The sequence below is a fragment of the Larus michahellis genome, chromosome 22 (assembly GCF_964199755.1).
Source record: "Larus michahellis chromosome 22, bLarMic1.1, whole genome shotgun sequence".
Lineage (NCBI taxonomy): Eukaryota > Metazoa > Chordata > Aves > Charadriiformes > Laridae > Larus > Larus michahellis.
In genome coordinates, this window is record NC_133917.1 from 4,906,181 (window position 1) to 4,922,917 (window position 16,737).

Consider the following 16,737-nt stretch of genomic DNA (forward strand, 5'->3'; position numbering starts at 1 on the left):
TACACAGACAGAGTCACACCACGACACCAGCGCGCCCACGCAGGCGTGCCAGCTCCCCACCACACCGCAGCACTCCATGGTAGGGGGCCAGCACGGGCGCTCTGCCCACGCAGCCCCCAGCCCCTCCTCGCACCACAGGCATGGGGGGAAATGCACGCCCGAGCACAATGCAGTCATTGGCACGTGTGGGCACACACGTGGCAGGAGCAGTCCCGTCTGCTGCGGTGGCATGGCTGTTGGTGGTGGCTCTGCAGCCAGGCTTTGGGAGGTCTCACACCGCAGCGGGGATCAGCCAGGCTCCCACCACACACATGGTGCACACACATGTTCATCTGCACACACATATGAGGATTCAACTGCGCGCATAAGCACATGCATGCCCACACACACTCTCTGTACCATCTCCTGGCTTGCCCAGTCCCGTGCTGCCCGTGGGGAGCGCTCCTGGCCCTGGGGGGCCTCGTCTGCCTCTCCCTGGACCCCTCTGGGACCCAGCACTGCCAGCACCCCCAGTGGCTCGAATCCTACTTGGCCTCCTGGGAGCCTGGGCTCAGTCCTGCATCCCCCATCCCCAGCCACCTCCCCACCCTCACCCCGGGCAGGGGCTGGGATGTGCGTAGATGGAAGATGGGGAGGAAAAGCTGGGGGGAAGCTGGAGGGACACAAGGGAAGGGGGGACAACGCAGGCCAACAAGTGAGAGCCACCGACTCCAGCCCAAGCAACAGGCAGCCGCGGTGGCCCCGCAGGATGGTGGCCTGGCAGCGGCGGCTCACGTGGCAGCAGAGCCTGGGGCAGGGCAGCATCTGCAGTGCCGGCGATGTTAATTAAATCGGAGCCTGGCCAGAGATGGCCTAATTAATTAATAACACCTACTTGTGTGGTGCCAAGCACGACGCAGCTGCAAAGAGCCGCGGTGCCCCGAGGTGCGGTGGGTTTGTTTACAGCTCTCGCCCCTCACCACACATGGGCAGGAGGGTCTCGGTGCTGGGATGTCACACAGCCCGCAGTGGGAAGGGGGGGGAGCCCTTGGAGCCGGGGCACGTCTGTGCTGTCAAGTGCCCCCACGCACACACGTGCCCCTCCAAGTGCCTGCACTGCCCAAGTGCCCCGGCACACGTGCCCACACATGCCCCCCGTGCACGACAAACCGTGCTGATGCTCCAGGGCCCACCTGGGAGCTGGTGCTGATGCTGATGTGACGGGGAATTGTCAGCTCCCGAAGGTAACACTGGTGACGTGTGGGGACAGGAAAAAAAAACCCTCTCTGAGAGCTTGATGCATACAGGAGAGAAAAGGCAGTGGGAGGGGGGGCTGCTATGAGAGCTGTTCAGGGACTCCGGCTCCTGGGGGCTGCAGGAGTGGGCAGAGGTCCTGCAGGAGGCACGTGGGCTGCAGTGGTGGCACCAGGGCTGTGGAGTGAGGCTCCACAGAGGCTGGCTCCTCTCTGTCCCCCTGCTTTGCTCTGGGCTGCAAGCCTGGTCCCTGAACACAGCTCCAGCCCCAGAGCCGTGGTGCCAGCCCGGGGAGGCACAGTGGGAAGTACCCTGCGCAGGGGGTCCTGGGCAGGGGGAGATGGGGACGGGCAGCACAGGCAGGCGGGTGCCGCGGACCTCACGTGCCAGCTGCCCGTGGCCACCCAGAAATTACGTCAGAGCAAGCCGCTTCCCTACTTAATGGAAAAAGTGGCTGCAATTTGGGGCCTTTCCAATCACCTGCAAGCCGAGCGTCGGCCGCAGTCAGGCAGCAGGAAAGGCAGGGGACCAGGGTAGGGGGGTCTCCATCCCTGGGGCCAGGCTCTGCCCCCCCGGCTCCAGCACTGTGGCGTCGTGTCCTGGGGCTCTGGCACGACTGGGTGCCCCTGTCCCACCCGTACCAGGGGGTACCCACTGCAACACCGCCTGGGTACCAACACCAGAGCATCTTTTAATGGATTTGCAGCAATTCCTGGGTGGTGCAAGGACGGGGGGGGGGGTGGGGGGGATGACACAAGGCGGGGGGTGAGCGTCCCCTCAGTGGACCAGGACCTCCATCTTGTTGCTGCCCCGCTTCTTGCAGACAGGGATGTTGCTGCCCACCTTGTCTGACTCCACCACTGTGATGGCCATGGCGCCCTTTGGGAAGCGGGTGGAGAACCTGGGGGGGAGGGAGGGGCAGAGTGGAGTGGGGACACGCCCAGCCCCACCCCACCTCCTGCCCAATGAGCTTCCAGCTGATGCCCCACCCTGTGAGCCTCACCCCTGCGAGCTCTGCCCACACAAGCATCACCCTACCCTACCCCGCCCTGCCCCACCCTTGTCAGCTCCGCCCTGGACCCCGCCCTGCCCTGCCCTTGTCAACTCCACTCTGGACCCCGCCCTGCCCCACCCTTGTCAACTCCACCCTGGACCCCGCCCTGCCCTGCCCTTGTGAGCTCCACCCTGGACCCCGCCCTGCCCCACCCTTGTCAGCTCCACCCTGGACCCCGCCCTGCCCCACCCTGCCCTGCCCTACTAGTTCCACCCCTGCAAGTCCCACCCCACCCCGCCAGCCCCACCCTCGTCAGCCCCGCCCTCGTCAGCCCCGCCCCCCCCACCCATACTGGTCGGTGATGTGCAGGGGCAGGGCCTGGGCGGTGGCATCCATAAGGGTCTGGTGCAGGCGGGTGACGAGCTCGATGAGGTGGTCGCTGATGAGCAAGAAATCACCTTTGGCCCCACCCGTGGAGGTCTGCAGGGAGGAAGAGGGGGTATCAGCCCCGCCAGGGACGCCCTGAGCCCCAGGGGACCCCCCTCCCCAGGTACCTCCTTGAGGTGCAGGGCCAGGAAGCCATCAGAGAAGCGTGTGACAGAGATGCTGTGGATGTCGCCCAGGCTGAGGATGGTCTTGGGCTGGGCGGCCTTGGGGTCGGCCAGGACCAGGTGCTCGGTGGTCAGCAGCAGCAGCCGTGGGACTGCCTGCGGGCAGGAGGGGGTGGGGGGGGGGTTCAGTGTGGCCCCGCACACCTCCCGGGGTGGTGGGGACGGGGCTCACCTTGCCGTTGGCTCTGTTCACCTTCCTCACAGTGTCAGCCATCACCAGCTTGTCCTTGGCCACAGCGTGGAGCTTCTGGTACTTGGGGTTCTGTGTCAGCCCCAGGTACTCGCCCTGGAAGGGCTGCTGCAGGCTGGGGACAGGACTGTCAGCCGGCGCTGCCCCATGTGCCCCCCCTGCCCACCCCTGCCAGCCCCCAGCCCCAGCACCTTATGGAGTAAAGAGCCTTCTTGTCCTTGAAGAGCTCGCTGGCATGGAGCTTGGCCTGCAGCAGGGCCCTGCGCTGTGGCGTCAGCTGCTCCCGGTACTTCTTGCACTGCCGAGGGATGGAGGGGGCGGTTGGGTGCTGCTGAAGACCCCCTGCTGGGGGCCGGTGTGGACCCAGCCAGAGCCCCCCCATCCACTCTTGCTCCCACCTTCCAGCGGTAGAAGATGCTCCTCAGCTCCTGGTTGGCATCAGCCAGGAACTTGTATGGCGCAGGGGGCCAGGTCCGGTCCAGCACCAACAGGGGCGGCAGGTTCCTCGCCAGCCCCACCAGGAACTTCTGCACCTGGGGGTGACAACACGGCCGGGGGTCGGGCTGGTCCCCGGTGCAGCCCCAATGTGGGGGGTAGGAAGGTGCCCCCTCTCCACCCAGCCCTGCTTACCAGCCGCTGGTAGATGAAGTTGGCGAGGCGGGTGCTGGCCGCAGAGCGGAAATATCTCCTGTATGCCCTGCGGGTCTGCCGGAGGTGGCTGTCAGCGGTGGTGGGGATGCGGCACCTTGCCCCCTTCCCGCTGCCAGCCCCCACTGGGACACGGGTGTCTGTGTCCCAACTCCCCATCCCCATTGAGCCCCACTGAAGAGGACAGTCGGCTCCAGCCTGACAGGGTGGGCAGGAGCCAGGGTGGGCAGACAGACAGACAGCCCCAGACACAGCGGCGCGGAGAGCAGGACAGAGGCAGTGGGAGTGCGCGCGGCCCCGCGGCAGGGCTGGCCCCGTTACCTTGTACCCTCTCCAGTAAGCAGCGATGGTGGTGGCAGCTGTGTGACGGTGGCACTGGGACTTCAGCTCCCGGAGGAGCCGGCGAGACTGCGGGGGGTGAGGGCCCGGGGAGCCCGAGGTGGCGAGACACAGACACAGATACAGAGCGAGAGGGAGAGAGGCAGGAGAGAGGCAGGAGAGAAGGATGGAAGACGGGGAGAGGAGATGAGTCTGGTCCTACCATGGGGCATGTGGAGACCCCGTCCCCTCCCGCTGCGCACCCCCTGCCCCACTGCCCACGCTGGGGGGGACCTGCAGCCCCGCAGCGCCCAGCCCTCACCTTCCAACCCCGTGCGTACGCCTGGATGATCAGTGCTGACCGCTTCATCTGCTTGTACTTGTTCTTTTGCTGCAGTGGGAAGAGGTGGGGTGAGTGGGGGAGGGCTCGGGAAAGCCGGGATGCCCTGCCCAAGGCGGGAGGGACTCCCCCCCTCACCATGTGTCCCCGGAACCAGGCGGAGATGATGATCTGGCTCTTGCGCATCAGCTGGTACTGGGTCCGGCACCGCCAGCCCCGAAATATCTTCTGGATGAGGGTGGCCAGCTCGGCCACGCGCTCCTGCCGCCGCCGTTCCAGGTCGAAGAGCTGGGCACAGCCAAGGCAAGCGCTGGGTGCCGAGCGGGGACAGGGACCCCCAGCTGGGAGCCGTGGCACCGCCCAGGAGCCCCCAGGATGGGCTCAGGGCCGCCCATGGTGTCAGGGGACCCGTGGGGCTGGCACCCACTCGGGTCAGGTCCTGCACCCCCCTAGCAGCCCAACTGCCCCACAGCAGGGTCGCCCTGGCTCCCCCATCCCCGGACTCACGGTGCGCGGTGAGCGGATGAAGATCTTGGTGTGGCCGAAGGCCAGCTCCTCGGGGGGGAACGCCAGGTCTGCCAGCAGCACCTCGGTCCCCTCCCTGCACCGCGGCGGGGGATGAGGCTGGTCAGAGCCCGGCAGCCCCTGGGCCACCAGACGCGTCCACAGTCTGGCCCAGCCCCATACCTGTGGCTACCGGTCCAGCGGGGCCAGGTGCGGGGGCTCAGCATCTTGTAGCGCTCCAGGAAGGAGTCATAGAGCTGGCGGAAGGCATAGCCTGCTCGCCGCACCCGCACGTTCTCCATCAGCCCCAGGTACCGGATCTGCGCCAGCACCAGCTCCGGCGTGAAAAGCATGGCCGTTTTGGTCTCGTTGGGCTTGATGCACCTGGGGAGGGTGGCGGTGGGCTGGGGAGGGGGTCCCGCTGGTGCCAGGCCTGGGCTGGGGACTCCCGCCGGGGTCAATACCTGATGTAGTTGGGGTTCTTGGAGTAGAGGTTCTTCATCAATGTTGCCACTGAGGCTTTGAACTGGAAGCTGGCGGTGGGGGGCAGCTTGAGGGAGACCTTCTGGGGGTCTCCCTCGGGGAAGAGGGAGTGCAGCAGCGCGTGTTGAGAGGCCCACATGGCCTGCGAGAGGTCACGGAAGAGCAGGTCGTTGTTCTTCTCGATAAAGCCCGTCACATTGTAGGTCACCTGGGGGTGGGAGCGGGGTCAGGGCTCAGCTGGGTGCATGGGGGATGTGTGCAGGGAGGGAGGAGAGAGCGAGCGGGTTACGGTTCTGTGTCTCTGTGCCCGTTTGCTCCCGTGGAAAGCTGGGAAGAGGACCCAGGGGTCCTGGCTGCCCCCATCAGGGCCGGGGCACTGGGTGCCGGTGGGTGCCCGTGGCACCGGCAGACCTTGCCAGCGTAGTGGTGGATGCGGAAGCATTGCGACGGTAGGCTGGCGTCCATGACGTGCTGGGCGTTCTGTGTCTCCTTGCTCTCATAGTGCTTGTGGGTGGCGAAGAGCTGGTTGAGCTTGGTGAGGAAGGTGTCCTCGTTGACCACGCCGGGACGCAGGCACTCCTCATCCAGCATGGCCAGGATCCCGCACTTGCTCTGCACCGTCACGGACAGTGTCACCCCAAACCAACCCTGGCCTTGAGCAGCAGCTCCATCGATGTGGGGCTGCCCAGGGCTCTGCTCAGCCTGAACTCACGCCGGGTGTGATGGGGGTGCTGGGACCCCCACCCAGGGCCTCAGCAATGGGGGGCAACTCACATTCTCGATCAAGTTGCAGATGATGCTGTTGTCGAAAAACTCTACTGGGGTCCACTGAATGCCCTGGGAGCAGACAGGGGTCAGAGGCACAGATCCCCAGACACGTGGTGCACGGACCCTGCCCCACGGATACCCCCCCCAGTTGATTTGGGGCAGGAACCGGACAACCGGCCACAGGGACTGGGATCCTGAATCCCTCCCTGCCTTCCTGCTATTGAATCTGCTCACGGCAGGGAGCGGGGTGAGGGCGGGACGTGCTGCAGAGCTGTCTCTGGCACTTCCCCATCCCCGGGGGGTCTCGCACGGCAGAGGAGCCACATCCAGCCTGAGCAGCACGGGCCGGGGATACCTCTCGGATGTACTCCTCCTGCTCCTCCTTCAGGGTCATCAGGATGAAGATCTGCTGCAGCTTCTCATTGCAGTAGTTGATGATGAACTGCTCAAAGCCATTGTCCTGCAAGAGAAGGGTCCTGCGTGGTCATGGACCACGTGCCCAAGCCCCCAGCCCTGCCCCATGTCCCACCAGCCGCCCCAGCCCCCCCCAGCAGCAGGATGGTGCTGTGTAGGCCCTGGACTCACCTGGAAGATCTCAAAGCCATAGATGTCCAGGACACCCATCACTTTCCTCTGCTTGCCCGGCTTCACCTGAGGAGGCAGCAGGGTGCTGGGCTGTGTCCCGGCCCCGTGTGGGGTGGGAGTCTGGGGCCCCATGCAGGATGGGGGGGCTGGTGCCTGTCACTCCCAGGCGCTCACCTGGATGCTGGTGTTGATGCGGTTCACCAGCCAGTCGAAGAGGCGGCTGTAGATGTTCTTGGCCAGCGCATCCCGGCCGTAGTAGCCCTGGGGAGAGGAGTGAAGGGCTTGTGCCAGTTCCTGGGGGGCTGCTGGGCACCACCTCTGTGGCAGGGGCCGGCCCCGCTCACCTGGGGGACGCTGAGGGTGGTCCGCACCATCTCGTCCCGTGCCTTCACCGTGCGGGAGCACAGTGCCTGCTCCAGGATGCTAGGGTCCAGCCCGATCAGCTCGCAGATCTCCTGCAGCTCTGCGGGGGCGCTTGCAGCTCAGCGCTGACGGGGCCAAGCCGGGGGGCGAGCAGGGACCCCCCCACCTGGGCCAGGTCTGTCCCCATCCTTGTCCCTACCCTGTGTCTCAGCGATGCTGCAGGCCTCCATCCCACTGGCCTGGAAGCTGCTGCTCAGCTGCACGTTGCCCAGCTTGAGCACCACGGCCGTCACCTCCAGCAGCGCCGTCACCTCAGCGGGCGAGAAGCCGATGACCCTCATGGCATCCTGGGGACGGACACAGGCAGCTCAGGGGGATAGGGTCACCCCCAGGGTGTTTTGGGGAGCGTGTGATGCCTTCCTGGCCCCCTCAGGGTCGCAGCCAGCAGTACCTGCATGGCACGGAAATTGGCTGCATCATCCATGCCAGGCAGCCCGGAGCTCTCCCGGTTCAGGTAGCCGTAGTGCCGGCAGTCCTGATGGAGCTTCAGCTGCTCTGGGGGGGCAGGAGGAGGCTCAGCCATGGTCTCCTCAGCCCCCCCAACCCCCTGTTCTGGGGGGCCTGGACCTACGGAGCAGCTGCGCCGAGCCCCCGGCCAGGAGCTGGTAGAAGATGTGGAAGTTCCTCTCGCCCTTCACGTGCCGGACGATGCGGGATTTCTCCAGCAGGTCTGCGGGCAGGGGTCAGTGTCACCGGGGCATGCGAAGTGAGACACGCCACCCCCCGGGATGGGTAAATCAGTACTCACAGTTGCTAATGACCCCTCCCAGGGGCTCCCCCTTGAAGTCGAACTCCACGTCCATGTACTTGCCCTGGGAACAGGCTCGGGTCAGGACAGAGGGACGCCAGGGGGTGCGGCAGCCCCGCTCCCATGTCCACAGTCCCACCCCCTGCTGTGCTCCAGCCCCATCAGGGTCCCCGTGGCCATGGCAGTGTCTGGCCCCGGGGAACTCAGCTCCACCATCCCTGTTTCCCAGTCACTCACGAATCGGGAAGAGTTGTCGTTGCGGATGGTCTTGGCATTTCCAAAGGCTGCGGGGGGAGGATGGGGTTACACCATGGGCAGGGGGGGCTGTGCCGACCCCTGGGACGGGCACAGGGAGTGGGGCACATACCCTCCAGCACGGGGTTGGACTGCAGGAGCTGCTCCTTCACCTTGTCCACTTCCTCCCCTTTGCTGCACACAGCCGCCACGTAGGACATCACCAGCTTGCTGGCCTCTGCGGGCGAGGGGCCATGGGTGCCGGGGCCATGGCTGCCCGTCCCACAAGCCCCTCGCAGCCCTGCAGCGCCCAGCGGCAGCCCCAGCTCTACCTGTTTTGCCGGCCCCGCTCTCGCCAGTGATGAGGATGCACTGGTCCCGGTCCCGGTCCCGCAGTGAGCGGTAGGCATCATCAGCAATGGCGTAGCTGGGGGTGAGGAGGGGTTAGAAGGGGGCTGGAGCAGGCCGGGGGCTTCAGGAAACACCAAGAGTCCCCCCATTGTGGCTGTGAGGCCACCCTGAGTGGACTCCCCCAGACCCCAAAGCCACGGGCTCGCCCCTTGGCAGGGTCCAGCGGGACCGAGGGCACCCCGGGGCTGCCGGGCTCCCCGTGCTCACATGTGGGGCTTCACAGCAAAGAAGTTGCAGTTGTGGTACTCCTGCACTTTCTCGGGGGTGTAGATGGGCAGGGACTGGTAGGGGTTCACCGAGATCACCACGTTCCCGATGTATGTCTGCAGGTAAGCAGGATGGCGTGGGTGTGGGGCCAGGAGGACCCAGCCCAGACCCTGGTGGTCCCCATTCCAGAGCCCATACCCCGCTCCCCACCCCAGATCCCGCACCCTCCCCTCCTCCCTCCCCCCCAGACCCCTGCCCCTGGCCTGGTGCCCACGTAGATGTCGCTGTGGCGGAAGCGTTCCTGCAGCGTGTGGAGCAGTGACTCCTCCGTGAGCGGGTCCAGCAGCACCAGATCCCCAACGGCCGCGGCATCCAGCAGCGAGGTGGTGGCTTCCATGGCTGGATGACTCCGGGGTGGCTGGGGCAGAGCAGAGGGGGAGCTGCAGCCCATGGACATGCAGCCCCTTCCCCAAACCACCTCCCCTATCCTCAGCAGCCCCTGCACCCCCAAGGACCTGGCTGACCCCTGCCCTTAGAGGCTCTGAAGGTCCGCAGGGAGAGCAGCGTGCCCAGCACCGAGGGCACAGGCCCACTGAGGCACATGGCAAGGCTTGAAGCACCGTCAGAGCCTGGTGTGGGGCAGGGCAGGATGTGTCCCTTGGCCAGTGGGATGCAGCTGGGACCTGGGCTGCTCCCTGACCCTGTGGTGCCCGGCTCCCCCAGGCACCCAGTGAGAAGGGACAAGGCAGCCACACACAGCAGAGAGGGCTCCGTCCTGGGGCACCCTAGCACCCAGGATGGTGGTGGGGATGGAAGCTTGGGGAGGGCAGGGTGCCTCCTGCCCACTGCTGCAGGGGAAGTGGGGGCCCGGTCAGGAAACACAAACACCTGGATCCTATTCTTGGGGCAGGGATGAATTCAGCCTCTGCTTCCTCCCTCCTTCCTGGCAGGGGGAAGCCGGGGCGGGGAAAGGGCAGGCTCAGGATGGGGGAGCGCAGGCCCCCCGGACAGCCCTGCAGTCAGCAGCACCCAAGGGCACCCATGAGAGGCTGTGCTGTGTCCCCCCCCCCCACTCCACCCATCCTTCACCTGTCTCTTACGGAGCAGCTGTGTTCCCCAGGGTGACCTTCACCCTCACTTTACAGCCCAGGCGCAGGGCTGTAAACCCAGCCCCACTTATCAGCGCCTGGGGAAAGTTCACGAGTGAAGAGGTGGGAAAGGATGGGGGCCCATGGGGTAATGGAGGTGGCTCTACCAGGGACTGCTTCACTGGCAGCAGCCTCCGGAGAGGACAGCAGAGCATCCTGTGGGTCCCTGCATCCTCCCCTCGTGCAGGGCACTGGCACTGAGATCCCCATGCTGCTGGGTGTGGGACCCCAGGGTGAGCACCCACGGGTGGGAACCACAGCAAGAACCCCCCCAACAGCCCAGGGCAGCCCTGGGCTCACCCTCGTCCTCCTCACAGTGCCGGGTCTTGGAGCTCCCCAGGACCCATGGGGTGGGGCTCCCCTGGGGCGGCAGTGTCCCTGGATAGGGGGTAGGGGGTGTGGGGAGCTCGGGTGCTTCAGGCTAGTGGCTGGGAGCAGAGGGGTCTGCAACTCACCTCCCGGTCGCAGAGCAGCAGCTCCCGGAATAGCTTCAGCTGGGGCTGCCCCGGAGCCGTCAGGGCTCAGCTGGCCCGGTCCGGCCCACGGTGGGGCGGGGAGGGGCGGAGGAACCTCCCTCAGGGCACCACGCCCGCTCGCAGGCAGGGAAACTGAGGCACGAAGCGCAGCAGCCAGCGGGGGTGCAGCCCCAGCCCCCCAGCACATGCGCTGCACGGGGTCCCAGCCTCGCTGGGCTCCTGCTGCCCGCTCCCCTCCCCGCCCCGTAGCGGGAACAAGCAGAAAAAGTCACTTGCAGCCAAGCAAACAAAGGGAGTTTCCTCCCAGGGCTGCGGGAAAGCGGCGCAAGGTACAGGGCCTGGCAGAGCCGGGAGCGCCTGGGGGGAAGACACCTTACCGCCCCACAGTCGGGGCGAGGGACCCACAGCCACGGTCAGTCCTGCCTTTGCTCTGGGGGTGCTGCAGGGAACCCAGTCCCAGGGGCCTGTTCCTGGACCCCCAAGCACCACGCGGCATCCTCAGCAGAGCCGGCTCCCACGGGCAGATGAGCCGGAGCTGAGGACAAGCGCTAAGGTCACCGTGGGACAGACAAACGAGGCTAATTACCTACAAAATACATCTTTATTAAAAATATAACCTGTCATTAACCACACAGAGGGGGATGGAAAGACGCTGTAACAGAGGCTGCTCACACCAGAGCAGACAGGAAAGCACAGCGAGGGCAAGGGACCAAACATGGGACAGAAATAAAACAACAGCAGAAGCTCTGGCAGCAGCAGGGGCTGGGGGAGTCCAGGCCCCAGCAGCAGAGCAGCTGTGGGGCAGCTTTATTGCTTAGGAAGTTGCATAGATTGGGGCGTCCCCTCCAGCTTCGTGCTTTGTCAAAGCCAAGGAGCGGCAGCGCTGAGCTGGGGAGCAGAAACGAAGGCAGGGCCATCCCCAGCCCTGGGGGAGAGGAGGGCAGTGGCGACAGACCCCATGTAACAGCAAGTTAAAGGTAGAGGGCACCAGCTTAAGGGGATGGGGAGCTGCCAGCACCAACCGCCAACGAGGCGGGGAGGAGGAAGCACTTCCACACTCATCCTCATCCTGGGCAGTGCCTGGCAGACAGAGATGTGGGAGAGGGAGGCTGAGCGCAGCCTCCACCACACCACAGCTGGGGGAAGCGGGCTGAGCATGGGGGCAGCAGGCAGACTTCCAGGCTGCCTTCTCCTGAGCTCCGTGACATTCACACGCAGGGGCCGGCCAAACCATGCGTCTGCTGGGGTTTTTGGTATACACATGGGATTTAAGCCAAGGCAGAGCCCAACCAGCTGGAGCCCTCTGGCATCTTTGGTAACAGCAGGAGGAGGAGGAGCAGGTCACACGCTGCTCGCTCCGTCCCTGGCAGCAGGCAGATGCTGAGCATGCAGGTACCATTAGGACAAGTCCAAAGTTCCTCTTGTGCACATCACCCTCACAGGCACCTGCACACAAGGACAGACCTTTTGCTCCATCCCCACCCTGGCAGGCAGAGACGCTCCCAGCACGGCCAGGGTGCTCGCAGGAGCCAGATGAGCACCCAGGCCTGGGAAGGAGGTCACTGCCCCTACAATTCATGCACTGTGAGCTCACAAACACACGCAGCAAAAGCCAGGATGGCTCCAGTCCACATTCAGCTGGGACCAGTGTCCCACATCTTGTCATCAGCGCAGAGCTCGCCTGCCCTGCAGTCCCCAGCTGGGACCAGCTCCCTGCATCTCCCCTGCCAACACCTTGGGGGCTGCTGACAAAAGCCTTCATGCTTCAGCCTGGCAGGAGCTGCCTGGGGAAGATGAGGGTGTCAGCCCTCCTTGTCCTCCCACCAGGCTCTGCTGCAGAGCTCACAGCCGCCCAGCTCGGGGTGGGATCAGGGGTGCTGGCAACAGACATGCCAGCTCCCCCCGGCAAACGGGGCTTTGTGCTCCACAGGCGTCAGGGCAGCGGAGAAGCAGCAGTGGTTCTGCCCCTCGCCCCCTTGGGTCTGGGGCAGCTGTCCTCAATCAGCATCCAGGTAATTGTGAGTCAGGGAGTAATTCGCATGATTCCTCTCAAAGGAGTCATCTTCATCCTCCTCCTCAAAGAGCTGGTCCTCAAAGAAGATGCCGCCCAGGCCGTACTCCCGCTCGTGGACAGAGACCTCGTCGGGGGTGACATGACTGGCACCACCCACAAAGTCAGCAAACCTGTGAGGAAGCCGCAAAGCAGCGTGTTGTGCACACATCCCTGGCGGCCCCCTGCAAGGCCCTGGAACCCAAGCAGACGGGGTTTCAGTGCCGGGACCGGGCATTATCTGTCCTTCCCCTGTGGCACGCCTTGCTTCTACACACCACAGACCTTCTGTGCCGCCATATCCCTATCTCTAAAACCAGAGGTGACAGCACAGAGCGACCCCAGGCTTTTAGAAGCACATGGATACAGTCAGCCACCCCGAGCACACAGTCAGGGGACATTACCTCTTGGGAGACTGAATGCGGGAGACCGCAGTCCAGGCAGAGAAATCCGGGCTTCTGCAGTAGTTTCGAAGCTCCTCGAGGGCCTTGCGCGTCTCCACCTCACCTTGGACCCGATACTCCTCCTCCGTCAGCAGGCGAGGGGGGCTCGGCCCGAGCCTGGCACTCCGCATTCTCCTGCCGGCGGAGCAGCACCAGTTACTGCCCGTCCAGCCGGGGCAGGATGCCTGGTGCACACCCAGCTCCCAGGGCAGCAGTGGAAGGAACAGAGCATGTCCCTCCAGCCTCTGCTTCTCGCTCCCGAGGGAGGGTCCCAGCCACAAGGAGGAGCAGGGCACTCTCCTGCACCAACCCCAAGGAAAAAGGGACACAACACCCCCATTATACCCATCCCAGCCCCAAACCCCACCAAAAATGCCCCGGTTATATGACACAGACTCCATCTAGCAGCTCATCCAGGCCCAACAACGGCTGGGAACAAGGAGCAAGCCGTGGTGCTTGCAGTCCTCACCTGTAGGCAGTGAAGGCCCACTGCACAGGGTAGTCCAGGTTCTTGGTGCAAATGGCCATGACCACGAAGGCCAAGGCAACGGGATGGATCTGGATGCCTGAGTACATCAGCAACAAGCCCAGGAGCTGCAGGGCCCAGGAGAGGAGGTTGATGCTGCGCTCATTCTCCAGTGGGCCGTATCTGTAGCACACACCGAAGCTCAGGAAGCCAACGAGCAGCAGGTAACCTGGGGGAGAGCAGAGGGATCAGGCAGGCATGAATCGGCAGCTCAGCCTGGCTGACAGGAGCCAGCTGAGCAGCATCTGTCAGGGCAGTTAAACCTGACACTGGAGCCGGCCTCAGGAGCACAAGGGCAGCATCTGCAGCACCGAGGGAGGCAGGAAGCGTCAGCATTTTCCACCAGCACGTTGCAGCTCCAGTAGGAGACACACAGACTGGTGAACTGGCAAGTCCGAAGGGCTCACACCTACCTAGAAGGTACTGCCAGTAAGACTTGCAGATCTCCCGTAGGTTCTTGAAGATCAGCTGAAGCAGGTACAGGGAAAAGGACCAGCCTCCTACCAGCAGGAAGTAAACAGGACTTTTCTAGGAGAGGAGACGGGAGACTCAAGACAGGCAGTGGGCAGTGATGGGTACCTCCCCACAGCTGCCAAGACTTGCTCCATGCAAAGCCAGATCCACAACCCAGCACCACAAGGCCACGTACTCCAGCACTCCCACCAGAACAACTGTACAGGTGCAGAAAGGGCTAATACTATGAGGTCTCTCGCCCCCAGGCAGCCTGACACTCACCTTGGGCATGACCTTGGACATCATGTAGACAAGGATGAGCAGCGAGGCCAACAAGCCAAAACTAATCCCGGCTGAGTAGTAGAAGAGTTGGCTCCTGCAGAGATCACACACACACACAAGGTGTTTTACAGCTCATGGACGCCTGTGCACAAACACACCTGCTGGGAGCAACCCCCTGAGAGCCTGCAGAGCCCCCCAGCACTGCCCACCCAACCCTCCTCGTCCCCAGCTCACGAGAATAAGGAGGTGACCCACCTGCTCAGCATGTCTCCACAGAAGAACAACAACAGGCCCAGGAAGAAAACCAGGAACAGCTTAGGGTCAAAGCCTGGAATGAGAGCAGCGAGTCCAGGTTGAGAGGAACCCTGGCACGGTGCCCTCCAGCCTGCCGTGTGGTCACAAAGGCAGGGAAGGGACAGTGTCCCAGGTGAACCTCCAACAAGTGCCCTAAGTTCTCCCACTTTATATCCCATGGACGAAGACTCGCTTCTTTTTGCGGGCCCATTTTCCTTCCCAAGGAAGGAACCAGCACTGCTGGCCCTCAAACTGTGAGCTCGTCCGGCCACATCCTCTTGCCCCCATGAGTGCGCCAGTGCAGCCAGACCCAATTCCCACCCCAGCAGCCCCCGCCACAAAGGAGCCGTACGGCGGAAAAGGACAACGCAGTATGTGGTGCCGGCCTCCAACAGCTCGACCTTCAGGCAGGTTTTGTTGCTGTAGAGATCAACATCGATGCTGGTGTCATTCAGCTTCTCCTTCAGAAAGGAGAAAACAACATTCCACATGTTGAACTTCTCCAGCTCCTCCTCGCTGTCCACCTGGGTGACTCGGATCATCCGGCTGCTGTTGACCCGGATCTGCACAGGGGAAGGGAAGCAAACGGGGACATGGCCACAGCTGCCGGAGGGACTAGGCCCAGCCAGACCCAGGAGAACCTGCCTTCTCCTCTCACCTGCGTCCTGGTCCATATATCGTGCCATTGCGGGACGCGCGTGTTGGTGTAACAGAAGTGGTGAGGAGTTTCAAGATGGTACACATGGCCCTCGTAGAGCGGGAGAACCGACTCCCTGGCACCTGCGCAACACAGAGCAGAGGGATTCAGCAATGCTGACCAAACACAAGGCCCCTGTTCCTGTCTGCTTCACACACCGAGACATGGGTCCACTTTCCCTCCCTGGAGCCCCCCACTTAAGCACACTCTGGGTGGATAAACACAAATGTCCTGCCTCTATTTTCCTTGGAGTTCGCTGTCTGGTTCTTTTCTGGGATAATGTTGCTCCTGGGACCATCAGGAGCAGCACAACCTCATCCCCTGTTCCCCGTTCCAGCTTCACTCCTTGTCCCCGTATCAGGGAAAACTAAATTCTCGAGTGCCTCCTGCACAACCTCCCCTCCAAGGCGAAGGAGGCTCCCAAACCCCGGAGGGCCCAGCCGCACCGGCAGACCCGGACAGCGGGATGCCGAAAGCCCAGTCCCCCCAGCACTCTCGGCCACAGCGCCGGCCGAGGCCCCGAGAGCGCTCTGTGAGGGGGTGCCGTGTGCGGTCGGGGCTCCGTGGGCCGCGGGGTGGGAGGGGGACTGAGCTCTGTGCGGGGGCTGCTGGCAAAGAAACATCACGACCGGGCGACGAACAGGGGGCTGTGCGGGGCAGGAGGTCCCCGGCGGGCAGAGGGCAGCTCCCCCGCCGCCACCTCCTGCTCCCTGTGGCACAGACGGAGCTCGCCCTGCCCGGAGGCGGCCGCCCGTGCGGGAGGAGCCCGAACCCCATCGGACGAAGACGGCCCCAGGCCCAGCCGCTGTCCCGCTCCTCGGGCCGCGGGGGCGGCTCCGCTCGGGGCCTTGGGCCGACCGGGACCCCCCAGCACATGACACCGCTGCCCCGCTCCCCACACGATGACGTCGCCGCCCCACGCACCTGCGCCCCCGAACAGCAGCAGCGGCGGCGGCAGGAGCAGCAGCACCAGCGGCAGCAGGAGCCACCGCCGCACCGGAGCCGGTTTCATCCCTCCCGCCGCGGCCGCGCTACCGACTTCCGCTTCCACCGCGCGCCAGGTAACGGCCGCTGAGGAGCAAGCAGCAGCCAACGAGAGCGGGGGATTCTCGTGGCGTCATTGCCGAGCGACGGCTGAGCCGACCTATCGGAAGGCCGCTGCAGCCTCGCTCGCGCCCTCCCTAGCCCTCCGCGCTGACTGACAGGGCCTAGGCCTGTCAGCGCAGTCCAAGTAGGAAGCAGTCATGGTCCCGCCCTCGGTTACCACAGTGACCAATCCAGAGGCACGCCCAGCCCGTCGCAACTGCAAACCCCGCTTTAGTAAACCTTGCGGGGCGCTGACGGGTACGCCCCTCAGCCTATCAGAGCACAGGCTCGGCTCGCCACGCCCTCCCGCCCCCGCTCGAATCCCGCTTGATGGACAAGGCCCTCCTCCTATCAGGAAGCGGCCCCGCGGTCTTGGTGGGAGGGGGACACGCGTGGGGGGTAACGTGGGTCTTGCCTCCTCCCTTGCCACCGACCCGGGGCTCGGCCGGGCCGCGGGCGTAGGCCCGGGACAAGGTGCCTTTCTCCGGCCGCGGGGCCCGCCTGGGCCCAGGCGGGCCTCGGTGGGGAGCGGGGCCGCCGGGGGCGTACCGCGGGGCTGGGGCGACCCCCGGCAGCGGGGGGGGT

The 16,737-nt window shown here is 64.5% G+C and overlaps 2 protein-coding genes across 2 annotated transcripts; both read right to left on the reverse strand.

The window, feature by feature from the left end:
* Window positions 1-1,905: 1,905 nt before the first annotated feature.
* MYO1A (myosin IA) lies at window positions 1,906-10,429 on the reverse strand. Its single transcript, XM_074565023.1, has 29 exons — window positions 10,301-10,429; window positions 8,972-9,115; window positions 8,698-8,813; window positions 8,412-8,506; window positions 8,213-8,317; window positions 8,083-8,129; window positions 7,846-7,909; window positions 7,669-7,767; window positions 7,489-7,592; window positions 7,237-7,384; window positions 7,019-7,137; window positions 6,849-6,935; window positions 6,675-6,740; window positions 6,445-6,549; window positions 6,096-6,158; window positions 5,733-5,933; window positions 5,303-5,529; window positions 5,022-5,222; window positions 4,842-4,935; window positions 4,473-4,622; window positions 4,317-4,385; window positions 3,998-4,084; window positions 3,659-3,733; window positions 3,427-3,561; window positions 3,220-3,326; window positions 3,011-3,143; window positions 2,782-2,934; window positions 2,580-2,707; window positions 1,906-2,134 (listed from the first exon to the last, which is right to left on the reverse strand). The coding sequence occupies exons 2-29, from the start codon at window positions 9,092-9,094 to the stop codon at window positions 2,011-2,013; spliced, it is 3,225 nt and encodes a 1,074-aa protein (XP_074421124.1). The 5' UTR covers window positions 9,095-9,115; window positions 10,301-10,429; the 3' UTR covers window positions 1,906-2,010.
* A 474-nt stretch (window positions 10,430-10,903) lies between these two features.
* Window positions 10,904-16,220, reverse strand: NEMP1 (nuclear envelope integral membrane protein 1). The gene is given in 10 exon segments (XM_074565024.1): window positions 10,904-12,505; window positions 12,776-12,949; window positions 13,284-13,509; window positions 13,754-13,868; window positions 14,076-14,169; window positions 14,331-14,403; window positions 14,722-14,932; window positions 15,028-15,149; window positions 15,991-16,147; window positions 16,149-16,220. Coding segments are annotated over 10 exon segments (1,398 nt in total). The 5' UTR covers window positions 16,188-16,220; the 3' UTR covers window positions 10,904-12,318.
* Between the last annotated feature and the right edge of the window lie 517 nt (window positions 16,221-16,737).